Here is a 27,985-nt window from a genome sequence, read left to right as displayed (position 1 = left end):
CCCAGCTCGTATATCCAATTTATATTGCTTGTCATTTGACTTGAGCCGCATCGGAAAACGTCATTTTGCGTGCTTATTGACGAAGGTGGCGTTGCGAAGCGTACGGCTTGCAGGCGCCCAACTTTCGAAGAACCGTGGAAACAAGCTTGTGGTGGATCATCATACCCTTCCTCTTAATTGCGATCTTTAATAGCCCGACACCCAAGCGCAGTCCGTGAAGAGACTATGCGAATTGTTTGCCGAGCCGTGCTGCAACGCGATATTGTAGCAAGAGCTTGAACGTCGCTAACGTAGACGAAACGCATCTTTCTGTTGCTGGAATCAAGAATGCGAGGGTTCTTTCACGGTTAATTCACCGGATCGAGGAGGTGAATCCCATGCTGGTCAGGGAGCGCCGGGGTCCAGCTAACGGTTGAAATACGGAAAAATTGTACCAGATCGTCGGGTATGGAGATCGGCACAGGGCGCTTACAGGGGAGAGCAGATCCTTGTTACTCCCGGACAGCCTCGTAGAGCAGGGACTACGCGTCCTTATTTCAAATTTATTGTTGAGAGTGGATGGAAACCACGTAGAGGTAGGAGCACCTAGTATTGTTGCCATGTGAGAAATTGTTGGCGCCTTTCAGCTTTGCTCGTGCATGCTTCGATGCATCCCGTTCGCTGCAGCAGAGACGCTCGCTTAATGTACGAGCATACCGAACCACGGCCGACGTCCGTCCGTAAACAATACGGTCAATATGCAGCTCGAGCTCGGCGAGTACAGACAAGCCCTGGGCGAAACCTGTGTCTGCAGGGTTTCCGGACCCGACCTTCTCGCACCGGGCCCAGGCATTCCGAGGTACTTGTACACTTGTTTAATGTTGTTGGCGGATACGAGGGTAGTCCACAAGGTAGCGGCCCACTTGGTGGAGAGCTTTGTATGCACTACGCGGCTGGACATCGAACATCTCTGAAGTTGAAGCAAATCAATTTGGCGATTGATCTGACATCGCATAGTCTCATTAGTGTGAGAAAATCAACTCTTCGCGGCACGGCTGAGGAAAGCCGAGAGTGTGCTCGGATGCTACCCTCTCTTTGGGTGTTTGAAAGGTTTCTGCAGGAAATTCGCGGGATCTTGGGTCGGCAATGCCACCGGCATGTCTTGACCTCTTGGTATTGTCCCCGTGGAACGCTCTGCATGTCTTGTCTATCGATTGCGCTCTGCACCTTGCAGTTGCATCAACAACACGAAGGGTCAAAGATTCGGGTTAGGAAGCGCCGAAGTTTGGATGGCATACGTGGAATTCACCGAGAACGAAGGTGTTGTTGGTGGCAATTGCAGAATCGATAGTTGTTGCACGGCTGTGCATACCATCTGTAAGATCCCAAAGGTCAACCCGTCAGTACATCTCATGGGGTGTTGACGGAGCATGAAACGATAGATCGCGCATAGGTCGGGAAGGCGTTCGACACCACATCAAGAGTCAGAGGCCTGAATAGAGGCCCTGCTCGCATTAGTCCGCGGCATGGAAGCGCTTGGGGCTGAATCTGCAGCCAGCACAGCATTGCAATAGGCTGATGATGTCTCGATTGGAACAGCTAAGCTGTTGGATGTGCGCAAATACGGGAAGCCGTGTCCTTGAATAGCAACTGCATTTTCGTCGCTTCGACTTTTGAGCGCTCCTGATCGCTCCGTGCTGAAAAGGACGTAGACTTGAAAGCGGTGCAACTACAGCTTATGCGTGTCAACACTGTATGACAGGGTCATGCAGATCATACGATGTGGTGGCGGATGGCGATCATGTTGATGGAGGCGCCGGTGCATTTCCTAATCAGATGGTGGTGCTGACACGCGTCTTACCCCGGTTCGAGAGCGGCGGAAGCTTCGAACGAGTTCGAAGAGCCGCGTCGCCAATCGAGTGGGCCAGGAAGTTCCGACTCGACAGGCGTTACCACCGTCAGTAACGAGTAAAGACCTACCACTTCTCGGTTCATGGAGCCGCACGCGCTCGGTAATGAACGCCACGTCAACACCGAAGCCGCAACAACGGGCTCTGGTTCATTTGTGGGGAACGAATTGAGGCTGTATAGGACGGCGCGACGAATATACAACTCGGAGGCCAGCCGACGCCGGTGGAGGGGCTCGCCGCTCCATTTGATGCAGGGAAGATGCAAAGGTAGGGTTGATTTAAAGTGCGAAGGCGCTAGTGCTAGGATGGGTCAGGGATCTGCGACTAGGGCCACAGGTGTAAAAGCGGCGAAAGGCCCCGCTGCCGCCTGGTTGTGGAGGCCTTCAAGTTTCGCGGGGAAAGGGGAGGGTGTAGAGATCGCTGCTGATTCCGCAATCGCACACCCATTCGTGATCCGACCATTCCTGTTCCTGTTGTTGTGTCCTCAGAGACTGCAAATTCTGCCGGCGGGCTCACGGTCCGGGCAGGCATCGACGCAGAATCACTGGCCAGTCACCTCACTTCGCACCATCCAGCCATCATCTCACCATCTTACCACACCGCTGGAGTGGCCAAGAGATGAAAGCTGGTCGAGGGTGATCAACGCACCCAGCACATACGAACTATCTGTGAGGGACGCCCCGACGAAGATGATCAGGAACATGACGTGCGACTGCATGCATGTATTGGAAATGCAGACATGGACTGAGGCACTGATGCTCGGTGGATGTTGGAGCCCGGATCCCGAGTAGCAGAAGATGTCAGTATGTCTGAGCGATTTTGAGCATTCTGTTGTCGAACCCGATGCTGCACGGGCAACTGTGCAAAATTTGGGGAGTGCCTCGATGCGTAGACGAGAAACGTGCCGAAAAGATTATAGCGCAGTATCGTATGTTGATAATGGTGTCAGTGGTCGGTTGTGGTACGTCAGAAAACTGGCACGAGATGAGAGAGAATAATCTCTGTCGGACTGCCACTTGGATCTGACGCAGCTGTAAACTAAGTCCAACTTCCGATTGCGGTTCCGCAAGATTGAGTTGCCTAAGCAAGAGTGCCTGCCCAAGGCATGTATTCCACAGAAACTTCGTGAATGGATGGTAAAATCTTACTAACGATGATGCGATTGATGAAGTATGGCGCTTTGTGCGCCTGGATGAATCACTGCAATGTACCTTTGATGGCAAACTCTGCAACTGCCGAAACCTTGAATGATCCGATTGCCAGGTCCGCAATAGCGAAACCTGGTCATTCTGGGGTGAACGATGTCGATAGGAGCGCAAAGCCCTACGCCACCTATACCGACGTCGAGCGGGAGTACAAGTGTTGCCTTCGCCCAATGCCGAAATGAAAGGGAGGTTCGCACAAACATGGCCCTCCCTTGACCCGTGACTTCTCAGACAGCTGTTGAGACCGGTCTGTAGATGTGGGAAAAGTTCTAGATGCTAATGCGAGGGTATTCTAGCCCACAATGGATCATACAAAGCTAACAAGGCATCGTGCACACGCCTTCCCGAAGAGACTGCAACTCCTGGATGGCCGAGAGTAGAGGTTTTCAGCACCCACGTGGTAGACACGTAACCGACCGTGCAGACGCAGTCGAATGCGTTCAATTTGTGAGAGCCATGCAAGTAGTCCTCCTGCGGCGGCAATGGCACCCCCGGTGCCATTGTTCGGGGTGTCGACTGCCGTGGACTTTACTCGTGGATGCAGTGAAGCCCTTCGTTGGTCAGAAATATGCCTCTCGAACCAAAGCAGCGGAGATGCTCGAAGACGAATCCGCGCAGCTCAAAGAAGGGATTCCAAGCTCCGGTCGAGGGGAGAACGTAGCGGTAGAATAACGGAGGAGGCCGTGGCTAATCGCGCACGTGTACCTACCTGCCTGTTGTGAGGATTGAGAACGGCTAGCCAGGGAGTCACCGGAAAGCATGCAGCGTCTGTCAACGCAGGCTGCGAAGTGCTGTCTGGATGTGCGGAGCCAAATGGAGTAAAACGAGCGGTTGTAGACGTGGTGTGCCGTGTGTCAGATCCGAGCGGCAAGGTGTGCGTCTCCGTCGCAGGCCAGATTCAACTTGCATGTTCCACGAAAACCCAGAGAAGCATCCGGAGACTGCAAGCTTGCGCACTTTCTGGAAGTACGTAGTCCAATGTGATGCCGTACAAATTGTACAGGGATGTAACCGAGGGAAGACTATATTCGAGAGTGCTAGACCGAAGAGCCAGCTTCTGACAAGAATAATTCGGGATGAAGCGGCCGGAACATGCCAAGGGCGGCCCAGCATAAACGATATTGGGCGGGACTGGAAAAAACTTGCATCGAATATACTCTACCGAATCGGGCTGTGTTTCGTGAACCTTTTAGAAGCTTAGACATATATAAGGCGATTGCACGTACCGGTTCCGGGTAACGTCGAGAATCGCAGTCACTCTTTGAACACTTTTAACTTTCTTGATTCCGCCATGGAGTGTTGCTCAAACACGAGTACAGGAGCGTCGTCTCCTTCCAGCTTCTCTTTGTCGGTCACTCAGTCGCCTGAAGCCATCAACACCCCGGACACCCAAAAGTCAGTTCTGTTCGATGAGGACATCGCGGCGGATCCCTTGGACATTGGCGAAAATGCTTCGCCTTCATTCATCATGGTGGTGGGAGGCCTTGGTTACATCGGGTCCCACACTGTCCTCGAGCTGATGAAGGCGGACTACAACGTCCTGGTCATCGACGACCTGAGCAACTCGTACGAAAGTGTCTTGGATCGCATCAAGATGTTGGCCACCGAATATTGCGCAATTCACAATAAGCCAGTACCAGCGTTACACTTTCAGCAGCTGGACTATCGGAGTCCCCTGATGAGGTCGATCCTTGCAAATTACTCGTCATACCGTGTATGCAACAAGCCAGCAGCCACCTCATCTGCGCGCTTCCCTTATTCGACTCTGCAACGCACGGATTCCGGTATCGACATGGAACCAGAAGACACGCCAGAGCCTATGCTTCAGCGACAGTCCAGGATTACTGGTGTAATCCACTTTGCCGCTTACAAGTCCGTCGAAGAGAGCATCCGTATGCCCCTCAAGTACTACATGAACAACGTTTGTGGGATGGTGGAATTCCTTGGTCTGCTTGAGGAGTTTGGTATCAAGAACTTTGTCTTCTCATCCTCGGCAACGGTGTACGGTGAAGGCGCCAACTGCGGTGCCCCTCTACGCGAAGAACTCTGCGTGCACCACCCGGAAACATTCTGCGACAGCGATGGAGTTCAGCTACAGGCGATTCCTGGAGTGATGGGTCTCACCTCGCCGTATGGCCGGTCCAAGTTCATGTGCGAATCGATCTTGGCGGACATTGCGCGGTCAGATGCATCGTGGTCGATCACAGCCTTGCGATACTTCAACCCCGTAAGTCATCCAGGTACTCGGAACAAATGAATGCTGACATCTGTTGATCAGGTTGGATGCCACGAATCTGGACTGCTGGGTGAAGATCCTCGCCAAAAACCAAGCAACCTCATCCCCGTCATTGCCACCGTCCTTACAGGCACTAAGCCGGTCTTGGACATCTTTGGCACCGACTGGAATACCCCAGACGGGACAGCTGTTCGAGATTTTATCCATGTTGTCGATCTGGCGCAGGGCCATATTGCTGCTTTGGCGGCGTCGGCGGCTGGTCGTGTCAAAGCACCTTTCCGGACGTACAACCTTGGTAAGTGCGATCCAGCGCTCTCTAAGAAGGCGATGCTAACAATTTTCAGGAACCGGTCGAGGTCATACAGTACGTGAAGTACACGAGAGTCTTCAAAGTACCTCAGGAAGAACAATTCCAGTGCGTGAGGTGGGCCGGAGGGCGGGTGACGTTGGCTTCTGCGTAGCGGAAGTCGGAAGAGCCGAGAGCGAACTTGCATGGAAGGCACAGAAGACGTTGAAGGACTGTTCGGTTGACGTGTGGAACTTTACCAAAGGGCGGTGTCCAGTGACTGACGAGATGGAATACTAACATCGGAGATAGCACGGTGAGGCAGTCCCGGTAAACCTTTTCATGATACACATTCTTCGGGACCACTGCCTGATGGCAGTGGTTCTGGGGGCTTAGCAGGGCGTTTGGGCGTCCGATATCTGCACTTGCATTGTAGCGTCATAGATGTTCCTCCTTCCAAAAGACCCCTGACGGTCCAGCATAATCAAAAGATACATCTTATTATGACCATGACTCTGCTGGCAACGACGCGGTGCGATTCAGGTGAAGAGGTAGTGCGGTTTGACGTGACGTTTGGCCGCGTGTGGTCCTAGTCGTGTCGGCCCGAATGGTTAGTAGGGAGAACGTGCGGCCTAGCAATGCCGGCACTTGAGTAGATCTGATTGTCGCGATATCGATGTCGCGAAATCGATGTCGCGAAAGTTGGTGTGACTGGGCTGAGCTATCCAGACTCATCTCGAGTGGCGTCCGTGGACTGATTTCGCTTGGACTTTCCAGACAGAGAGGCGGGCCCTGGGAAACTCAGCGCACTGTCCAGAGATTCCGCGGGGGATTTTCAGCTCACTGGACCTCACCGTGGCGTCTGATAGCCGCCGAGGCCCCGCCCGCTCGACGTGGTGCAACGGTCGAACATGCTCGGCGCAGACTGTCAGCGGGCGACGGGGCGCAACAACGCGCGATCGCGTCGCACGGCGTGGAACAAAGGCGTTGAGCAGCGCTAAAGGCAAGGAGTGTCGTTTGCGGCCATCGCGTCGGCTACGCGATCAACGCTCGATACGGCACAAGGCGGGATGGGCGCGCACCGGTGCTTGGTGCAGTTCCACTGCGCTTAAGCTGCACGTGACAGGCCCGCACCTTCCTCTGAATGCGAGCCGCAGCGCGACATTCACCTCTCACCGTGATCGCGACCCAAGGCACGCCGGACGACTCTTGCGATTGAGTGCGCTGCTTGTATCTGGACATCTCCCCCCAGCATGTCCTCGCAGCCCTACCCGCTGGCCAATATGCCAGTCTCGGCTGCGGTGGATCCCGCCTTTTGGGCCCAAGCCCAGGATTCCGCCGACTCGTCGCCTCTGGCGCTACACCTATCGCCCCCGGGAAGTTCTACCGCTCACGAGAGCCAGCAGAGCAACACTCCGCCCGTCCTGACTCCAAAGTCTGACGAGGAGCGGAAGAACAGCCAGACCGGCCAGCAGAGTGACCAGCAAAACGAGCAACAGGGGGGGAACCAGGCGCGCACGTCAGTAGCCGTCGCGTGCGTCCCGTGCCGCAGCCGCCATCTCAAGTGCGATGGCGGCGTAAGATGCTCGCGGTGCAGGGCTGACGGTGTAGACTGTACCTACATCAAGTCACGCCGTGGCTGGAAGGGCAAGAGGAAGAAGCATGGAGAGAACGCCGCCCCTGCCGCACCTGGTCTGTCTTTGGTCCCCTACCAGTTGATCTCCGCTCATGTGAAATAGTCCAGGAACAGAATGCCCTGCCATCAGGGCCCATACTCAACACCAATCTTACTCCCACCAGCCATCAGTCATTATCACCCGAATTTGCTTTCGCCAACGAGTTAGCCCTAGCCAACCAGCTGAGCACGACTCATACTCAGAGCATCGGTCTTATCACACCCCCAAGTGCCACCTCCCAGCTCAACCTCAATGGATCCCAAAGACTAAACAAGTTTGGCCATCTGGGCCCGCCTACGCCTGTCCAAGCATTCTATCACTACTTCTACAATTCCCACCCATTCCTTCTGCCTCAGCTCCAATTGATGCAGCTCTTCAAAGATAGGAGAGCGCCACTCCTGGAGTATGCCGTTCAATATCTTGGATCCTGCTACCTCGCCGAGATTCCCACGGACATGTACAAGGAGGCGCTAAATCGGGCCATCGACAGCGGCCAATTTCCAAGGGATGGTTTCTCAGTACAAGCCCTCATCCTCTACGCTGTAGGTCTCCACGCCAACAACGAAGTACCCCGGTCTGCCCAGATCTTCGGCCTCGTGCAAAACCTCGTCCTAGAGCTCGGCATGCACCGCATGGACTACGCCCTCATCCACGGCAACAACGACCGCATCCTCGAAGAAAGCTGGCGCCGAACTTGGTGGTCTTCCTACACCGTCAACGGCATGCTAACAGCCGTCAACCCAGGCGTCCAGTTCCGCCTCAAAGACATCGCCACCGACGTCCCCTTCCCCTGCGAAGACCACCAGTACTTCTCCGGCGCAATACCCTACCCGCACACCCTCCAGGAATACGACGACTCCGCCTTCGCCCCCGAAGAAATCATCTTCTCCTCCTTCACCTACCTCATCGACGCAATTCGCATCCTAGGCAAAGTCTTCGAAGTCGCCCGCCTAGACTCCCAATTCGAATACCACGCCGTCGACGTCGTAGACTCCTACCTCGTAAACTGGCGCTTGCACCTCCCCGCCAACAAACTCGAGATCGTAAACAACGACGGCGCAATAGACGAGGTGCTCTTCCAAGCGCACATGGTCAACGCAGGCAGCACCATAATGCTGCACCGCCCGCGCTCCAACCTCGGCTTCGGCCGCGTCGAAAACGTAAACATATGTGTGCAGCCAGGACAAGTCCTCCTCCCCACGCAGACCCGCGAGATACACACAGCGAAATGCCTCACCTCCGCCGAAAATATTTCCTCCCTGATAAAGCTCCCCGGCCAACTCATCTACCACACGCCCTTCTTCACGTGCGTCGTCGTAATGGCGTCCGTCGTGCACCTATCCTACTGGTCTTTCCTGGTCCCAGACGGCCAAGACGACATCATCAAGCAGAGCATCAGACTGGACGTCGGCACACTACAGCAGTACAGCCACACGTGGGACATCGCGCACGTGGTGCTAGGCCAGGTGCGCGGCGTAGCGCACACGCTGTGGAATAGCAAGAAGGCAATGAGTATACATTTGTGGAATAACATTGCGAACGACGAGGTCATACGGACGGTTATCGAGGAGGGCGCGAGCGTCCCCGTGCAGCAGTATAACCAGCTTATTGCGCCGTAAGTCTATGCCTATGCCTATTTCCCCACTCACGAATCAAACTTTGAAGAGGTGCTAACGACGAGTAGTATGCTGAAGTCGTAGACGACGCGCTGGAATATAAAAAAGAACTTCATACGACGTTTGCGCACCCCTTGTAATCTACTCACCACCACATACCTACCCAAAAGTACCCATTATACCACTTCTCTTCCCCCTTCTCATTTCTTTTCATTTCTTTCCTTTTCACGACGGTCGTTGCCGACCAGTAGCGCGCATTCCCTATCTCCTTCGGTGTTAGATATCACGGGCGACGAATTTCTTCATGTGGGGATGATCTGGGCTGTAACGTAGTTTCGCAGGTGGGCATGGGATTATCTCCCATCCCAAGTAGACTAGATGACGAAGATGAAGTTCATACGATTGCCAAACCTGACTGACACAATTGCTGTTCACTGCTCAAACAATGACGTCAACCGCCCATGCAGCGGACGAGCCGGAAAACTTTTCGCAGAGCACACGCACGACACATTCAGCCCTGGAGAAGATTTATTCACCGGGTCACTACAAGATCACAGCCAGCCATTGTGATTGCTCAGGGTATGCCTCAAGAACGCTCTCGAGCCTCAATTATTCATCGGAAACGCCAGCTAGTCCAGCGTCTCTCTCATAATGGAAGGAAAGCTCTCCGAAAAGCTCCACCCACCCTACCAATTCCCTCATCTATCCATTTTCGCTAGTAATGTTCGAACGCATGCTTCCCCCAAACCATTCCAATCGCTACATGTTCCGTAATCATGCTCGTAATCCGTCGCAGCGCTCGTGCAACCCTTGAATGTTGCAGAGGCATGTCTTTAGAAGACCGTATCTACAAGTCGGCGTCCTCCTCGTCGGGCAGCGGCATCTGCGCAGCGTCCGCCATCTCCTTCTGGTACTGCTCGAGCACGGCCTGGTCGACCTGGACCTCCGGGGGAGCCAGGGCGGGGGCGGCGACGAACTCGAGGGTCTGGTTGCCGACGAGTTTCCGGGCGAGCCAGAGGAAGGGCTTCTCGAAGTTGTAGTTCGACTTGGCCGAGATGTCGTAGTACTGGAGGTTCTTCTTTCGGTGGAAGGTGATGGCCTTGGCCTTGACCTTGCGCTCCTTCACGTCGACCTTGTTACCGGTGAGGACGATCGGGATGTTCTCGCAGACACGGACGAGATCACCTGAGGTTTGTTAGCGGTAAATTTGCGCTTTGAGGGATTGAGACGTACGGTGCCAGTTGGGAACGTTCTTGTAGGTGATACGGGAGGTGACGTCGAACATGATGATACCGCACTGTCCGTTGATGTAGTATCCATCACGGAGACCACCGAACTTCTCCTGACCGGCGGTGTCCCAGACGTCGAACTGAATCTGTCCGAGGTTCTGCCTTCTATCAGTATGCCGGCTTTAGCGTGTAGACATGTGCGGAACGTACCGTGGTGAAGCCGAGAGGGTGGACTTCGACACCGAGGGTCGCAATGTACTTCTTCTCAAACTCTCCAGTCAAGTGGCGCTTGACGAAGGTGGTCTGCAATCGATCGTCAGCCGCATGTTTTGACGTTTGCGAATCGCCCTGCTAGTCGCGGCCGTCGCAGACTGGGCGCGCAGAAATGCGACCAAAATTAGGAGTTCTCACCTTTCCAGTACCACCGTCACCGACAAGCACAAGCTTGAAGGTGGGGACGTTCTGTCCTGCGGCTTCGGCCATGGTGTGTGGTTTGTTGTGGCGGGGTTACAAGTGCTGTTGTGATAGCGCAGAAACTGCGAAAAAGTTAGATTCCAGCTGTCGGGCGAGATCGAAATCGAGCGGCGTGGTCTCGTGGGCTGCGCGAGCGTACCTTTTATGGGTGAGGTGGGGAGCGAGGGGCAGGAGGATTGCAGTGTCGTGGGGCAAGCAGAGGGCCATGTTTTTATGGCTAGGTGAGTTGGCGAAGCGGCCCGGGCGGTGAGGCTGGTTAGTCAGCACAAAGACTGCTCCACAGGCAACCGCGAGGCAGGCAGGCGACAGTGCGAAAGCGCAGCCTGTGTATTCACCTTCGCATAAATGCACAGCAAAGGTGAAAGCTCAAGATATATATGACTACGGAAAGAGGAGTAAACGCCGGGATATCATGCCCATCACCCTGAACTCCATGCATGCTATGCAGTTCTATACAGCCCGCAAACCTGCAAACATGCCCAGGTCGTACTACAGTGGCAGTAGGTTGCAACCCAGCATGCCTCTGCCACCCCAATTGCGCCGCGGCGTAAGCTGCATCTCGATCGACTCTGATGGGCCTGCAGCGCTGGGCCGCATCGCCTTGATGATGATGGGAAGCTGTAGCCCATTAGCATTGTACACGCATGAATCGCAGCCCGAAGCTGCGCGAAGCTAAGGTAGGCGCATTGATATATTTGAGCAGTACTCACCCCTTCATTCTGCGATACCACCTGCGGGAGGCGCGCCAGCTTATCGTGGTTTGTCCAATCCACCCATCCAAACTTGGTTATGCTGTCGCCCACCTGCAAGCCCGCTGTCTCTGCCGGACTGCCTGCTACGACGCTGTTGACCTTTGCAAACGGCGCTTCTAGGGCCGCTGGGGCAGCACTACCTGCGCTGAGCAAGGCGTTGGAGGTGGCGGTGTTGTTCTGGGCTTGCTCTTGTAGACGTGCGTGGTGCTCGTGCAGGCCCTTCTCGATGCGAACCATGAGCACCTTGTAGTCGTTCTTCAGACGGATAATGCGTGCGCGCGTCGTTCGGACTGCTCAACCCATCAGCACACTTTCTCCCTAATCGGTAGCGATCGTACTCTGAGCGACATCGACGTCTGCGCGCGGGAAACCGTCGAACGTTGTGAGGGTCGTGTTCATGTGGACGCCGTGCTAGCAGAAGCAATCAGCAAAGGCTCTGACAGATGCACGAAGTTGAAATACATACTGAATCCAGCACTTGACCTAGGGCTTTGAGCTCTGCCTCGACACGGTCCTTTTCCGCGATGAGCTCCTGCAGCGATAGTCGGTCCTTAGACACGCCATTTGTGAATCCTCCGGTCGTAGGGCCCGAGGCCACGGTCGGCGCGTGAAGGTCGTCCATATGTAGTCCCATGAAGAAGATATGTTGGGGTTGATTCTTGTGGCAAGTAAGTCCAGGCCCGGTGCAGGCACCGTGAGCTTGCGGGGTTGGAGGGGAAGCTTAGAAACATTTCAAGGCTAGCGGCTGCCCATCCTGGCCTCTTCAACTCGCGTCGACCCTACGCGACGTAGTACAATCCAAAACACGTCCTCGCACTGTGGTCCAGGGCATGGTGACCATTCTGCGTAAGGACCTATCGCAAGCCCGTGCCTGTCGTCATGATTGTAAATTGATGGAGACGCGAGACAGTCTCCCTCGCAGATGGCCATGAGCAGACGATGCCTGGGCAAGAACTGGTTAGCGACTGCCTCACGGGTGGCTCCTTCCCAAGAACAATATCGTCACTGTTCGACGAGTAAGATCATATGACCTCATATGTCCTCTCCTTATCTTTCCTCGCGCCTCGCACCTGGCCTGGAGACGCCCACGCGACAGCCCTTACCTGCCGCTCCTCATTCTCGACCATGTGATGAACCGTCACTGCGCCCTTTCCTTGGCCTGCAAGTCGGCTTCTGTCCAAGTGTGGCCGTTCTGTCCCTTCGAGCCCTCTTGATGCTCCTTCAAGCACCCGTCGTTCCTTTTGCTATCGACTTTGGCGTTCGAACAATATTTATCTCCCATGCCGCAACAGACCCCCCTGCCTCATCAATGCAGTAGTGCCTGAACTGCCATCGACTTCGAAATGGCCTACGTGCTGTCCCTCCGGCCACATAGCCCTCTGAAGCGCTCCTTCAGTGACAATCCCTACCTAGCTTCAAGCTCACCACTCAAAGGTGTTACCTCCAGCGCTCTCCGCGAGAGCACGCCTCGAAATGCTTCCGTGTGTTCACTCTACTCCTTGCGCTCCAACAGAGCCGGCGACTGGCTGCGAACTACGGAGAACACACCACCGCTCGCCTCTTGCTCCCTGTTGGATCTTGTCCCAGAAACAGATGGACAAGAAACTCAGACTGGACTGAACGAACTTGGACCCCGAAAGCGAAGCTGTGGACTCAATCGGCCGGCTCCAACATTTTCCAAAATCGCCACTCCTAGCAATCTCTATTCGAGAAGAGGGAAAATGGCCACTCATGAATCAGAACGCCTGTCAAGTGACCCTAGCTCACCGGAGCCTATGGTGGCCGAGAACAATTCCGACGATGACACTGAGTTCTTCGACCTCTATGAAGCGATCCATATACCGCTTCCAGAAGGACGCTGGTCGGAAAATACAGCAAGCGAAGCTCACGCGGAACCGGAAGTTCCCGATGATGATATTGTCAGTCCGCAGCCATTTCGTCGGTGGATGAGCACTCTACGGCGCCGCCATATCTACAGACGAAAAGGTCAAGTGGCCCAAGTACCTTCTGCGGCTATCCAGATGACTGAAGTCGATGCTTTACTGTGTCCGCCCATAATTCCCGTCACAGGAACAGCGCGGCGGTTATCCGACTCTATGTCATCGTCCTTGGGAGGCGTAATTGCAATGAGGTCCGCGTCGGTGACCGTGGCAAGTGCCAGCATCGCTCCTCAATCCGACACGCCCGGTTTTGCAGACAAAGCTCGGCTAGCAAAGAGAAGTAGTCATTACTCAGAAGCGCGGAAGTCTACAGAGAGCCATGGTGGAGCTTTGAGCACTATCATCGACGAAGGAGCCTGGCTACGGTCTGCTCAGCGACGCAAGGTCGTCGAAGAACTCATTTCCACAGAAGAGAGCTATATTGCCGATCTCAAGGTTTTGGTTAATGTAAGTCCTCGTTTCTAACCCTTGCGGAGCGACTAGAAGCTAACGTCTGCCCAGGATTATTTTGTGGTCCTGAGCGGCGTTCCCGCCTTACCAGCGCACACGCAAGCATCCATCCAACAGAACATCTCTCAGATCTTGCAGCTACATGAAGACTTGCTTGCTGAGCTTCATCAAGTAGTTCCTCAAGCAGATTATACTCAAAGCGCGCATCAAGAGGCGTACCCTGTGACAAGGGCAAAACATATTCGCTTCCATAGCGCAGACCTGATGCCTGGACGTTTTGTTGAGCACAAAATCACTCGAAAGCTTCGCCACTCCTTGGATATCGGACGTTCGCCTGATCGTCGGCCGCAAGGTCTTGTCACAGATACTAGAACCATTGGAGACATTGCAAAGATCTTCAATAAACACGTGTGTACCTTTCCCATCACATTTATCAACCGCATTGAACTTTTCGCAGATGAAACGTTTCTTCGCATACGAAGAATATGGTGCGCAATGGACCACCATGTCCCAAGATCTTACTTCGACATGTAAGGGCCTTCATGGCTGGCAGCAATATGAACGTGGAGTGGAAGCTCTGTCCAAGGTCATCGCATCGGAGAACAACCGCTCGACAAGCACTCGCAAGGCTTTGAGCTTTCCAGACTTACTTATCAAGGTGTGAACGCACAAATAGAGCCCTACTGTTTCTGACTGACGGTGTCGCAAGCCAATACAGAGAGTATGCAAGTATCCACTCTTGTTTGCCGATCTATGTCGGCATACACCTGTCTACGATGACCCAGAAGCACATGCCGAGGTCGAGAAAGCACTTTTCCGATTGCAGGAGACGATACGCGAGGTTAACAAAGCCAAAGACGATCCCAAGACACGTCGCCTGATAGAGATCACCTGGCAATTGCAAGATCGTTTGATGTTTCAAGAGCAGGTAGGTCGGCTGCACCCAGTCTGGAGCATGTACTGAACAGTGTAGACTATCTCCAAGGCGCTCGTCTTCCGACTACTTGGCCATGTCCTCGTTTGTGGCGTTCTTCATGTGGCTTACCAGACGCCCGATCGTGTCAAAGGCCAGTACATGGCATGTGTCTTGTATAAATCATGTCTTGTTCTTGCCAATGCAGGCCGCTTCTTCACGCCGTACAGCGTCGTGGCATCAATTGCGCTCGCTAACGGAAGCATCGAGGAGACAGACAATGGAAGAGGTGAGATCTTGAGAGCTCTTGAGATTTCTGCTTACAATGGGCAAGGTTTGCAATGTCACACCGTTCCGAATTCATGGAAGCTTGTGTTCGAACACGGACATCGCTTACATGAGATTATCCTCAGCGCTTGCTCTTCCCAAGAAGAAGAAGTCTGGAAGAAACAGCTCCGCCAACGTATTGTATGTGAGACACATGACTTTGTCGAAGGACAGTCGACTATGCAAGATATGTTTTCATCTTTATCCCTGGACATCAAATCGATCGGGCCTGTATTTGGACATGCAGACAGCCTGGTGCGACGCATGTCGGTCCACCGCGCGGCAACCCTCGGCTCGAAGACACATTTGACACAAGTCATCATCAAGAACACTCAGGCGCAGAGGTCCCCAGAGCCACCACCCCCTTTCGCGCCAAACTCGGTTACACGGTCGCAATCGCACTTGTCTGCAACCCACATACCTACCTTGGCTCCGAGAAGGGCTGAGAGAATTCGTTTGGAGACTGCATTGGAAGACGTCTGGACTAAAGATATATTACCGTTTCCTGGGATGGCAAATGGAAGGGTGGAAAATCAGTTTCGCGCATCTGCCAATTCCGTCATGAGGAAGCTCAGCATGGCCAGCATTACCAGCAATTTCTCCCGCCGCTCACCTAGCTTCTCCAGCGTGAGCAACACGCGCTCGGATGATTCTAATAGCAGTAAAATCCACAAGATGTCGCACGGAAATCTCCGTGCGCAGGCTCTCGCTGACCGTCGACCCGCTCCAGCAGTTGTCGATTTCCACAATGCGCCAGCTGCGTTCTTGCCTAACGATTTTGAGCTTCCAGATCCAAGGCCTTCAAGCCGCCGGCGACGCCTGGCAAACCGAGCCGCAGGAACGGAACGCTGGAGCGAGAAGAGCATACCTGGGAGACCGCAACGGACCCGGCGTCTCTCTTCGCATATTCTAAGTCTGCCTCGAACAGATAGCAGCACTCGTATGGACAACCGTGTCGAAAGCAGGAGCACCTCAATGGCGTCCCGCAGTACGGTACTGCACCCGACCGAAAGCATCCCTGAGCCAGCCAAGGACCAGGAAAATGAGAAGAGCAAGAAGAAGGAGACACGTGAACACAAGACGCGAGAGGACAAGTCATCTGGATCGCCTCAAGCTAAGAAGTCGTCGAAGAACAGAAGCAGGATCTTCAAATTCTGGGCATGATACCCCACGAAAGCGATCGTTGAGTTGGATTGCAGTGTTTGTTGGGACGATTGGATTGTTTTATCTTTGGCTGTTGGCCTTTTGAACATGAGAGGTGAGAAGCATGGAGGATTGTTACGATGCAACGGCCTGCCTATTTTTGCTCGGATCGAGGGCATTCTACAAAACATGCCATCATTGCATGACGACAAGGAGGGATGGCGGTAATCAAAAAAGTACATGCAGATCATAGGGCTCTGCTGCAAGGCACACCCGCATGTTGCAGTTGGTGAGGGTTGAGTTGTTTACGGTTGTCCGAAGGTCAATGACGTCACATTAGACATTGGGCACGCGATGCCTGCGCGCGCGTAGCTCCTATATTGGATAAGTAGCAATCAAACATGTGAATAGCGTCATCCGCAATCTGGTACACGGCGAAACTTGGTAATTTGTTACGTGTTTCACCGGGGCCGGGGGTTGCGATGCGGGCTTGGAAGATGAGAGAAGGGTGCGGCTTGGCGATGACGTACGATCGTTGCATGCCCCGCTGGAGCTCACACGAGCTACAAAAGCACACGTCTGCCCCTCATAAGCGGTCAATCATAGTACCTTTACGAGTTACGAACTCAATCCAAGTGCTCGATCCTCAATCTAAACGCACTACTACCTTTTCGACCAAAGAAGAAAGACTAGCAATCATGCCTCGCGGAAACGACCAGCAGACCAAGGTGCACTACAAGGGCCAGGAGGACGACTTCATCATCTTCGTGGACAGCGCGAACGCGGTCAAGGAGTGGAAGGAGGACAAGTCGGTACCGCTGGCTCAGGTTGTCAGCGGGTGGAAGGTATTCATCACACACAAGTACGTATTAACCCCCGCCTTTACCCCTCCTCTTTCTCAGCCTTGTGGTGGGCGGGAGGTAGAGGGTATGGACAATTCAATGCTAATGCGGGGGTAACAGGCATGGCAACCAGGGCATCCTCGACTCGGCATCCAACCTCCAGCTCGAGAACGAGTTTGGCACGCACAAGGAGGAGGACGTCGTAAAGCAGATCATCGAGAAGGGCGACCTGCAGGAGACCGACGTACGTATCTATCTTGCCCATCCCGCAACTCTCACTATGACATGTCATGGTCGGTGTCCAGACAAGTGCTAACATGGGGTACTAGGCCAAGGAACGCCAGGGCGACACAAACATCACCAAGGGCCCCGCCGTTGCTCACTAGAGCATGATGGCTGGTCTTCGACGAAGTAACGATTCGATTCGATTGCATGTGCATGGGATATTGGGAGTATTTGGACTCACGGCCGCGAGGTGATACGAGTGGGCGTGCATGACATGAAAGAAAGACCTCTGCTGGAATGCGAGGGATTAGGGAATTGATCAGATACCAATGAATAATCATTTGCATGGATCAACCAAGTGCTTCGATTGGACAATGTGAAGTGACTAGATGAGGGGTGGAGGGTCGACCTGGGCGTGCATACCCAGACCTTCTTCTGTGTTTGACATAAGTCGGCGACATGCGATGAGGCCGTTTGCGGTACGTACATGTGCGGAAACCTTCGTGTCTCCATTGTCGGGCGGCTCCTTTGCTCGAAAATACCTGTTCAGGAAGCCGTGCTCTCGTCGATACGAAGTTGAGCCTCAGCCTTGCGGGTTCATAAGCAATATGGCTGCCGCATCTGGGTAAATGTTGTCTTCGCCTAGTACAAGTGCGATTGCTATCGTAGACGAGCGTTAACATATGCACGTTGTGCAGCAGATACCAGTTCGTGTTTTATTTTGGGCAGGTAGTTGTATCTAAAGTGCCACGTGAGTGCCTCAGCCTGGTGAGGTACTTCTGTGGTGGGCCGGATGCGGGTTAGTCAGTCTCGTCTGCACCAGTGTGCGCAGGGGTCGGGGTCTGCTTGTCTAGTGTCTGGGGAGACGCGGGGTGAATGTTCGTCCTCTAGCTTTGGTGCGGCGCAGCACAACATGTTCGGGTAGGTTTTACCAGGACGTGTTAGATTTTTCTCCCGTCAAATGGGGTTGCCAAGTGACGTTCGAAGGCTAGTAATGTCCAGATAGGCATGCACTATGAATGTCCAGATTCGGCTTTCAACATATACGCATGGGAATCAGGAATCTCCACATGTACGTATGCAAATTGGGAATCTCGGTCAAGAAGAAAAGAAATCGCATCCTAGCCTCGATAATCATAGGAGGCCGCATGTTGTTTCCGATCTGCAGTGAGATCAAGGGTGCAGTAGCGTCCCAGGGCAATGACTCTTTGGCAAGAACCGCGTACATGCACTAGGTGTTTAACTCAACCTATGAACGATCGAAGTGCCCTCCACGGAGGTTACAGGCGCCGTTACGCCACTCACATTCCCACACACCCACTTTGTTCCCTTGAACCCTCGAGTAGGTTATGAATGGAGCGATCGTAGGGTGGCTGCCTAGAGTGATGCTGCCTAACCGTACGCACACTCGTGCAGGCCAGTTCGCGCCCGTACACGAGGATGTGCTCGCTTAGGGCTCACCGTTTGCCGTCTCGGCAGCTAGTCTTCACGACTTTGCTTGCGTACGTGTCAAGGGAAGGGCGGCCGCTCGAGGCTATATAAAGCTATAAATCCTCACCTAGATGAGGCACGACATCGGGTTCTTTGTTTGTACCGACACTGCTCGAAGAAAATTCCCCAACCTTTTAATTCACTATGTCTAGCTTCAAGGTCTCTTTCACCAACGACACGGATGAACAGCGTGTCTTCGATGCCTTCAATGAGCATGCCAGTCAGAAGCGCATTGAGACCAAGCAACGCGTCCTCAATAGCATTCGAAAGCAGTACCCTCAGTACCACGTCACTGTTGTAGATCAAGGAAGCTGCTCGCTCTTAGAGTTTGCGGCTGCGGGGAAGGCCAAATCTTCGCACGAGGCCGATGACGAGACGTTCAATGCTACGAGGCAGTGGCATCCAGTGGGAACTGGAATCGAGAAGAAAACGCACCCAGGCCGGCTGCAAGATGAGTTCCACTTTGCGAGGTATGTCACTCGAATGAAGGCATCGCGTCAACGGATTACGGGGACTAATGGCAGACTAGGTTCTCCTACGAATGGGAAGACAAGAAGTTTCTCCTTTTCCAACTCATCTACCAAGACCCCTTCCAACCACAAACTCGCTGCTTCTACATCCTGCACGCGCGCACCACCGACGGCGATGCCAACGTTCAAGAAGGCCACTGCGCCGAGACCGATGCCCTCGCCCTCGCAGCCGGCAAATGGACGTCACTCCTCCACGAAGAGATCTGGGTCTTCGACAACGGCTACTGGGAGAAATCAAAGGAGCTCTGGAAAGCCGTCGAGGGATCCTCCTGGGAAGATGTGATACTCGACCCGGACATGAAAACAGGCCTCATCCAAGACGTGCAAGGTTTCTTCGACAACCAGGAGCTCTACGCACAGTACGCCGTCCCCTGGAAGCGCGGCATCATCCTCCACGGCGTGCCAGGCAACGGAAAAACAGTTTCCATCAAGGCACTTATCAACAGCCTCTATGCGCGCCCCGACCAGGTCTCAAGCTTGTACGTCAAGAGCTTCGAAACAAAGTGCAATACGGAACAGTACTCCATCCGGCAGATCTTCCAACAAGCACGTCGCTGCGCGCCCTGCCTGCTTATCTTCGAGGATCTTGACTCTCTTGTTGATGACAACATTCGCTCGTACTTCCTCAATGAGGTTGACGGGCTGGAGTCAAACGATGGGATTTTGATGATCGGGTCTACGAACCACCTCGACAAGCTCGACCCCGCCATCGCGAAGCGTCCCTCCCGCTTCGACCGCAAGTACCACTTCAAGCTCCCGGGCGAGAAAGAGCGCACACTGTACGCAGAGTACTGGCGGCAGAAGCTACTAAAGCGCAACGAGGGACTAGAGTTCCCCGAGGAGCTGTGCAGTGTTATCGCCGCGCTGACGGAAGGCTTCAGCTTCGCGTATCTGAAGGAGCTCTTCGTTATGGCGCTGCTAAGTCTCGTACGTGGCTTCCGAGGCGATGACTTTGAGATCGTGGATGCGGCGGAGGCGGACTCTGCGCCGGAAGATGAGACTCCTGCTGCTGCTGCTGACGGCACTGGCGCCGTGGTGGCCGAGGAAAAGAAAGAAGACACTTGCACTTGCGCGAACAAGTGCGATAAATGCGGTAAGCCTGTTGCTGCCTCTGCCACCAAGACCAAATCCGACAAGAAAGACGCGGAGAAGAACAAGAAGCACGTCGTCCCTGCCGTCGACATACCAGCGCATCTGTCAGACAATCTACTGCTCAAAGTGGTGCGGCACCAGATCCGGACGCTTGTCGCAGAGATGGACAACACGGAGCCTGAGAAGTGGAAGAGCGGGAAGAAGGAGATGAGTGCGAGTGAGGACTATGCGGCGAGGTATCGGGTTTTGATGAATAGGAGGGCGGCGAGGGGGTGAGTGATGAGTGAGGTGGAGAGACGGTGATGGGTTTCATTGGCTGAAATTGATAATGACTTTGATGACCGTGAGCTACATAATGTTGTGGTAGGCTGTGTCTTAGGATTACATGCGTGGATACACTGCAATCTTTGGGCCACTGATATGTTTGCGCACTGAGTAGGATATGTGACGTTGGTGACGAGCTCGAAGGAAGACTAAAACCATCTTCCGAACATATCTATGTGAACTTCTTTTGAGGGTCTCACATAGCCAGAAGCTCATGAACTTTTAGGGAGTTGGTCCTAGAGATCCACCACACCACCGATCCATCATTCGCTCCGCCTTGTCCTTCTAGACGCCTGCCACGCCACAATCCCATCAGCACGAGCGTTGGCTTATTCAGTGCTCCACGAAGAGGGACCCATGTTGTTCTTCATCTGCTTTTGGGGAAACACCGCACCACGAACTCTTGAAATCGCTGTACATGGGTTTTGGAGCGACAACAGGCCAACGACACATGATTACCTCTGTGGACCTTTTGGAGCTCCAACAGCCCATGAATCTGGATTTCGTTCTTTTTTAGTCCCTATCACGGAGGATTGTAGTGAAGATCAAGCTGGAGAGCCGGAGCTGCTTTTATGCCGTCGAGTCGTCCGATCCTACGTCCGTCATAACCATGCAGCCAAGTTGACATTCACCACAATGAACTCATGCTGTTATTCATCTGATTTTTAACTAAGCACTACACGACGACCTCATAGAGTCTGTTGCAGATCGTTTCGAGCACATGCATCTTGATTCGAGCGCTTTTTAGTCCGCTCGACGGAGAAGTGTAGTGAAGATCAAGTATGAGAAAGCGAGGGGCTTTTTATGTCGTTGAGTCGTCCGGTCCTACGCCCGTCATCACTGTGCAGTCAAGTTCACGTTCACCACGATGAGCGCATGTTGTTCTTCATCTGCTTTTTATGCGAAGGACCGCACGAAGAAGTCATGAACCCGCTGTGTGTGTGTGCTTTTGAACTCCGACAGGCCAAACTCATGGACGTTTTTGCAGATCGTTTTGAGCTCCAACAAGCCACCGGCACATGATCACCTCGATGGTGGGCTCCAACAACCCATGCATCTTGATTCGAGCGCTTTTTGATCCGCTCGGCGGAGAACTGTAGTGAAGATCAAGCTTGAGAAACCGAGGGGGTTTTTATGTCGTTGAGTCGTCCGGTCCGGTCCTCTACGCTATGTTTATCATCGCCCTGCGACATAGTTGGCTGCAACAAAACATGTCGCTGAAGTCTCCAGATTGTGATGCAATAATTCAACGAAGCCCCGCATGACGAGCTCATAAAATTGCTGTACGTGGATTTTGAAGCAGCAACAGACCATAAGCTCATACATACGTCAATTATACTTTTGCAGAGCTCGACGAGCCCATGCATCTTGATTCAAGCGCTTTTTAGTCTGCCCGACGGGGAACTGTAGCAGATCAAGCCAGAGAGCCAGAGCAGCTTTTTATGTCGTAGTGTCGTCCGGTCGTATGCTCGGCACCGCCGCTCTCATCACCCTGCGACATAGTTGGCTGCAACGCCGCATTCTGATCTGCTTCATGCGATATTGATGCAATGCTTTCACAGAGACACGCGCTCATGAGCTCGTGCTGTAACGTTTTGCTTTTAAGGGATCCTTCACGAGAAAATCTCATGCGAGGAGCATCTTGTGGTTTTTGGACTTCCATCAACCCATGAGACAAACTTGGTGTTGTTTGAAGCCTGGAGATGGTAGAGGTATTGTGCAGAGGCCGAAGCGAGGAAGAAGCATGGTCTTTATACGTCAAGAACGTCCGGCCTCACTTTAGCTTGTGCGTCACACGCAACGCAGTTGGTGAGTCTGCACTGGAACGCATGACATCCAATCTCGATGGCTTTTGGTTAAGCACTCCACGACGCCGCGAGCTCATCAACTTCTTTGCCATGTCTTTTTTAGTCCTAGCACACCACGAAGTCATGATCATGGATTGTGAGCTTTTGAAGCTGTACCACCCATGGACCATCTGGTTTTCTTCTTTTAGCCCGCTCTGATGCGGAGTTGTGGTTTAAGGAACAAGCTAAGGAGCGGCAGGGGCTTATATAGGCCAAGGCCGTCTGGTCTTCTATGCGACAATGGCGTATGGCGGATCTGCAAGTGGGTTACGCGGAAGACGATGGTGGGCATCATCAAGCTGTGCAGATGCTGGGCACGATCTGGTGACAGCTTTTATGGAGAACAACTTCACGCAACATGACCCAAAATCCAGAGCGTTTGATAATTTACATAAACGTCCACGAAGAGCATTTGAGGAAAGGAGACGCATGTGTATCACTCTTTGCTCATAAAGTTAGGAGGGCTCACATCGAGGCATATAGAAGTTTTTATTACCGCAGGGCCATCAAATCGTCTATCTCGTCCTTTTCAAAAGCGCCCACGCAGGCAGCCGCCAAGACATCTGGCCGGCCGCAAACATCTTAGATCGCATTCGAATTTCTTGTAGACGATCCCATCCAGTCGATCTGCATGGGATTCTCGCACTCTTCCTCCCCATGTGTCTCTTCGGCCTCTACTTTTAGTCTACCCCCAGGTAGAGCCATAGTGTGAAGGACAGAGGAAGAAAAGCAAGGGCTTTTATACCTCGAGCTTACCTTGATGGTTCCCATCTTCATCATCAGCAGTTGAGCCTTTAGATTCCATGGGGTCGTACGTTCGACATTTTGGAAGGTTGAAAATACATGAGATCGTGTAGCTAAGGGTTTTGCGACGCATCACTTGATATTTACTGATGCTTTTGGAAAGATACAAGGCGCATATTTCTCTGGCGCTTAGACGAGGAATATTCCCATGATGCGGTCCATGTGAAAGTTTGAGGCAACATCCAAGAGCTCATGTGGATTGCCGAACAGAATATGTTCCCAGAAAGCGCTGTTCATGATACTTCTACACGGAACGCCGTGTAGATATACTGAGTGTGATGTCGGAAGTGCTCCACGAGGGCCAAGTCAGCCTTTTTTCAGACGACCAGAACGTATCGTTCGTGCAGTTGAACTTCCAGTGCGCCAATAGCGAAATCACAATGTGGAAAGTCTGTCTTTCTTTCAGGCGAGATGGGTATCTATACGACATACCTCCCTCTCGGCTGATTAAGAGTCGTGTGGTCGCGTCTGAAATTCGAATAAGACATTAAGCGCTCAAACGCATTGGGGTCAGTTCCGCAACATAAGACATAGAAGGCCAAAGATCTTGATTTGAACTGTGACCATTGCATACAAAATAGCGATGTCTAAACTTTGATCGTATAACGACAAATGCAACGAGATTTAGACGTTACTGTGTCAAGGGACACAATCATCATCTACAATGTGTCGTCTCTTACACTCCATTCCACACCGGTGGTCCCGGTATCTTGTACGTCTACAGTATGTCAGCCACCGAACTACAACGAAGCGAATGCTTACTTACCGTCCTATTCGAAACACCCGGCGCATAAATATCGATATTAATCTCAGGCTCTGCATCCGTTAGCCTTGCCCCCGTCCTGAATAGCAACACCTACGATCCATACTCCACACCCCCGGAATGCTCGCATAAAACTCCTCCCCAGGCTCCTCTGCTCCCTCCCCCCCAACATCCAAATGCGCACACTCGGGATAAAACTGAGGCTTATGCGCACTATGCAAGGCAATAATCTCATGTCTGACAAGATACTTTCCCTTCTTCAAACCCTTCGGTATGGTCTCGCTCCACAAACTAGGGGTGCCGTCCCAGTTTGAGAATGTCTTCTGGAACCAGTTGCCTAGCTCGATAGTCCCGTCTTGGAGCCCGCGCTCGCCGATCTTGAACCAGGAGGCTGTCGAGGAATCGAAGGTGTGGCAGTCGTCGTTGGGGCAGCGCGCCATCCAGGCGATCATTGGGCCGACGGTGTGCACCCAGTACATGTAGACAGCGGTGATGTTTTGACCGGGGAGAATGGGGATGTAAGCGCGTGCGGGAGTGCCTGGTGTGTTGCAGGAGAGTAAGATGTTGGTGGGCTCGAAGATGGGGTCGTTGGTTATCCATTTTCTTTGGACCATCCATGGGGCGGCGTCTTGGAAAGCTTGATCGTCGAAAGGGGAGTATCTGTGAGTTGCGTTAGCGATGAAGGGTGTATGCAATGAGAGGGAGTCGATACCCCGGATACCAGGTGTCGCCGACCGTGTAGTTCAAGCATCCTCCGTGTGCTGAGGCGCGTGAGACTAGCAAGCCTGCTGCGAGTACGACAGTGCGCCACATCGTTGCTGCTATCAAAGGCTGTCTAGGAGACATTGGTGTCAGATCACCTTCACCACGATTAAGCCACAGGCGCACGCGTGAATAGTCTGGTGCGCACGAAACTTCAGATGGCAACGTGATGTGGTGTAATTCGGCGAAAGATCGGATTGTGTTTATGGTGACGTACCTCTTGAATTGCTTCAAATGTGGTAGCAGCACTGCAGTATTTCCCCACATCCCCAGGGTTATCAGCAGTATATGAGTCCCACCTTTGGTACGACCCATCCAGCAATAGATTGCCGGCAGTCTCGCTGTGGGTAAATCGGCTACCATCCCGGTGTTTGTTCCACTTAATCAACAAGAACAGCACCTGACTTCTTGCGCTGGTATGCGAGTGTCCTCTGATGGGGTCCGTCAAGCAGTGTAGCAATATGCACGCGAATTGACATGGTCATGGTCAATCGCTTCAACGGATTTTACACTGCGAAGATCGCCAAAAGTGGCAAGCAGGGGTGCGCGTTCACAGCCGGTTGATATTGCGGAAGGCTTAGCTGAAAGCTTGATTGCTGATCCCTGCATTTTAGCCTACAGACGTCGCAGCTTTGGGATGATAGCTACTGTAGATGAGCTTCTTACAATGTGCGATCATCTGCGAAGCTTTGTGGGTCAGTTCCATTTTCGTATTTCCACGAATGGGTGAAGAGAGCCCCGCCTGTGGCGGACAGTGAGGCGCGATACATATCCAGCTGCTGTCTTCGAAGTCACTAGATCATCAGGAAATCTCCAGATTTGCCGCCATGAATTTCCGAATCGTTGCCACAATCTTGTCCTTCGGAGCATGCGCATTCGGGGCATCACTGAAGCAGGTGACGAACTATAACAATGACGCCAAAGCAAAGCCTGGAATGTGAGTGTCGTCGAAACACTTAACGGAACATGCTGACGACCTACCCCCAGGTGGGTGTACGTTCCAGACACAGTAAAGAGCGATGCGCTTGTGGTTGCCATCCACTCTTGCCAGTCCTCCGCACAGAAATACTTCCAGAACAGCAAGATTCCATGGCATCAAGGCTCTGACAAGAAAGGCTATGTGACGGTTTGGCCAAGTTCAACAACTGAATGCTGGGATGTTTCGAGCAAAGCTTCACTTACACACAATGGCGGAGGTGACTCGAATGCGATCGCGAATATGGTGGGTGATCCCCTTGGTTTTTGCACGTCAGCTGGCTTACATTCTCTAGATCAAATATGCGATCACCGAATACAAGATCGACCCGAAGAAGGTTTTCGTAACGGGTGGCTCATCCGGAGGTAAGTCTACGTGTTTTGACCGCTGATCATTGGCTAACCCCAATCAGCGATGATGTCCAATGTCATGGCTGCGACCTATCCCGACCTCATCACTGCCGTATCGCTCTACTCCGGCGTACCTGCTGGCTGTTTTGTCTCTTCATCAGGGGCTGCTGCTGCCTGGAACAACACCTGCAGCGGTGGCAACAGCAAGGCAAGTCCGGAACAATGGGGCAACGTAGCTCGAGCCATGTATCCTAGCTACACCGGCACACGTCCTCGTATGCAAATCTGGCATGGGTCGGTTGATGGCACTCTATCACCCAACAATTATCAGGAGACAATCGACCAGTGGACAAATGTGTTCAACGTTAGCATCACGCCGACGTCGTCGAAGCCGGACACGCCGGATAAGAACTACAGGATGGATGACTTCGGTCCGAATGTTGAGGGTATCTGGGCTGTGGGTGTTGGCCACTCGGTGCCGTCGCACCTGGATGCTTCCGAGGCCTGGTTTGGTCTATAAGAAGATTAGAGCAGTTTTACGTAGGTCAAACTATCTCTTGTCTTTGCTCAAGCCGGTAAGCCGGTATATGGCAGTACATCCGTGAACGCAGGAGCAATACCCAAAGTGGAACTTCACTGGATCTAATCAGCGTTTGGCTGGTCAGCTGTACCTGGACTGTGGAGCACTTTGCCCTGTCGCCGAACGGCAGATACATAGCCCTACGTAGCAGTGCCATAAATATCCTCGGTGCAAGGACACTTTGTGGATGGCACATGCTCGCGTCGAGTCTAAAAGCGGGATCGCACACTTCGCCTGGTGTTTCTTGCGCGAACCGTACATTCTCGCATCCGGTTCCTCATTCCCCAGCTATTTTTAGTCGGCCAAAACTCGCCAGTTCTAGAAATCTTTTTCGGCACGTCCGACATGACAGTACGTCTTAGCGACTTCTCGTCTCGCTTATCCAGTAACGAATCGAATATCGGCAAGAGGTGTTTGTGGCGCGTGATCGATCGGTCGTCGTGTCAGAACGACATGGATACAACAGCGAGAGTGAGTTCGCAGATGAAGTCTCCATCTCCGTCCGTATCCGCCAAAGCAAAACATAACCATCGAGAATTTTCGAATGCCATGCATGTGTCTTCAACGTCTTACCTCCTTAAGTCTCGACTTTAAAAATAACCATCCGGCTCGCTACTTACCTGCCAATGTCAACTGTTACTCCTCATCGACAGCAACAGTGCACACGGCAATTGATACAGAGTAGTCTCGCAATGCTATCCGGAGATACTCTCAGAATCTGTAGCGTTTCAGACGGGCGGGTTCGAAATTTGAGCAGTGCCCGGCTCGATTACACAACTGTCACGGATACAGATGCATCTCCAGATCGTCTATTCGCTAGCACGAGTCCGCTAGCACGAGTCCGCCAGTCCCGACGCCGGTAACCATGTATTCATAGACAGTAGTTGCTTGCGTGGTGGACGAAGACAGCGATGGAGATCAGGGTGGTGGTCAGGTCCATGTCGAGTGGTGCCGGAAGAAGCTATCCTAATCAAGATAAAGTGGCAGTTACTTCCTCGAGCCTTCTCGTGGGATAAGTAGAAAACAATGTCAGCGTACGACCGTAGATATCAGAAGCCTCACCAGTTCCTAGAAACAACCTAGAATTAGTAGCAACCGAGGACACTGCACCTGAACCACAAACCTACAATTTTCACTCTTCCCTTCACTCTCCCCTTCTTAGGATGACATCACTTCCCTACCACTAGTAGCATCAAATCCCTCAACTTCACAGAATCTTCAAATACGATAAACAAGACCAGCTATAACCAGCTCTCGCGAGCC

At 52.9% G+C, this 27,985-nt stretch overlaps 9 protein-coding genes across 9 annotated transcripts; 6 read left to right on the top strand and 3 right to left on the bottom strand.

Annotated features, from left to right (window-relative positions):
- Positions 1-4,385: 4,385 nt before the first annotated feature.
- Positions 4,386-5,916, top strand: N0V89_001786 (uncharacterized protein; the record flags this gene model as incomplete). The annotated part of the gene is made up of 3 exons (XM_056210597.1): positions 4,386-5,321; positions 5,373-5,625; positions 5,675-5,916. 3 exons carry the CDS (start codon positions 4,386-4,388, stop codon positions 5,914-5,916), a joined length of 1,431 nt encoding a protein of 476 aa, XP_056074070.1.
- Positions 5,917-6,869: 953 nt separating this feature from the next.
- Positions 6,870-8,911, top strand: N0V89_001785 (uncharacterized protein; the record flags this gene model as incomplete). The annotated part of the gene is made up of 3 exons (XM_056210596.1): positions 6,870-7,135; positions 7,214-7,308; positions 7,356-8,911. 3 exons carry the CDS (start codon positions 6,870-6,872, stop codon positions 8,909-8,911), a joined length of 1,917 nt encoding a protein of 638 aa, XP_056074069.1.
- Positions 8,912-9,755: 844 nt separating this feature from the next.
- On the bottom strand, positions 9,756-10,620 carry GSP1 (GTP-binding nuclear protein gsp1/Ran; the record flags this gene model as incomplete). The annotated part of the gene is made up of 4 exons (XM_056210595.1): positions 9,756-10,093; positions 10,142-10,295; positions 10,348-10,440; positions 10,549-10,620. The coding sequence occupies 4 exons, from the start codon at positions 10,618-10,620 to the stop codon at positions 9,756-9,758; spliced, it is 657 nt and encodes a 218-aa protein (XP_056074068.1).
- Positions 10,621-11,100: 480 nt separating this feature from the next.
- On the bottom strand, positions 11,101-11,997 carry NAS2 (putative 26S proteasome regulatory subunit; the record flags this gene model as incomplete). Its single annotated transcript, XM_056210594.1, has 3 exons — positions 11,101-11,229; positions 11,322-11,618; positions 11,830-11,997. 3 exons carry the CDS (start codon positions 11,995-11,997, stop codon positions 11,101-11,103), a joined length of 594 nt encoding a protein of 197 aa, XP_056074067.1.
- A 709-nt stretch (positions 11,998-12,706) lies between these two features.
- Positions 12,707-16,157, top strand: N0V89_001782 (uncharacterized protein; the record flags this gene model as incomplete). Its single annotated transcript, XM_056210593.1, has 5 exons — positions 12,707-13,750; positions 13,805-14,161; positions 14,211-14,411; positions 14,463-14,681; positions 14,727-16,157. The coding sequence occupies 5 exons, from the start codon at positions 12,707-12,709 to the stop codon at positions 16,155-16,157; spliced, it is 3,252 nt and encodes a 1,083-aa protein (XP_056074066.1).
- A 677-nt stretch (positions 16,158-16,834) lies between these two features.
- Positions 16,835-17,364, top strand: N0V89_001781 (uncharacterized protein; the record flags this gene model as incomplete). Its single annotated transcript, XM_056210592.1, has 3 exons — positions 16,835-16,998; positions 17,099-17,222; positions 17,308-17,364. 3 exons carry the CDS (start codon positions 16,835-16,837, stop codon positions 17,362-17,364), a joined length of 345 nt encoding a protein of 114 aa, XP_056074065.1.
- Positions 17,365-18,838: 1,474 nt separating this feature from the next.
- N0V89_001780 (uncharacterized protein) lies at positions 18,839-20,592 on the top strand (the record flags this gene model as incomplete). Its single annotated transcript, XM_056210591.1, has 2 exons — positions 18,839-19,164; positions 19,224-20,592. 2 exons carry the CDS (start codon positions 18,839-18,841, stop codon positions 20,590-20,592), a joined length of 1,695 nt encoding a protein of 564 aa, XP_056074064.1.
- Positions 20,593-23,967: 3,375 nt separating this feature from the next.
- Positions 23,968-24,867, bottom strand: N0V89_001779 (uncharacterized protein; the record flags this gene model as incomplete). The annotated part of the gene is made up of 4 exons (XM_056210590.1): positions 23,968-24,009; positions 24,058-24,107; positions 24,152-24,714; positions 24,767-24,867. The coding sequence occupies 4 exons, from the start codon at positions 24,865-24,867 to the stop codon at positions 23,968-23,970; spliced, it is 756 nt and encodes a 251-aa protein (XP_056074063.1).
- A 776-nt stretch (positions 24,868-25,643) lies between these two features.
- On the top strand, positions 25,644-26,662 carry N0V89_001778 (uncharacterized protein; the record flags this gene model as incomplete). Its single annotated transcript, XM_056210589.1, has 4 exons — positions 25,644-25,753; positions 25,804-26,038; positions 26,088-26,157; positions 26,205-26,662. 4 exons carry the CDS (start codon positions 25,644-25,646, stop codon positions 26,660-26,662), a joined length of 873 nt encoding a protein of 290 aa, XP_056074062.1.
- Between the last annotated feature and the right edge of the window lie 1,323 nt (positions 26,663-27,985).

The sequence above is a fragment of the Didymosphaeria variabile genome, assembly GCF_027946475.1.
Source record: "Didymosphaeria variabile strain IMI 356815 chromosome Unknown scaffold_2, whole genome shotgun sequence".
NCBI lineage: Eukaryota > Fungi > Ascomycota > Dothideomycetes > Pleosporales > Didymosphaeriaceae > Didymosphaeria > Didymosphaeria variabile.
This window is presented reverse-complemented; position numbering and strand designations above follow the sequence as displayed.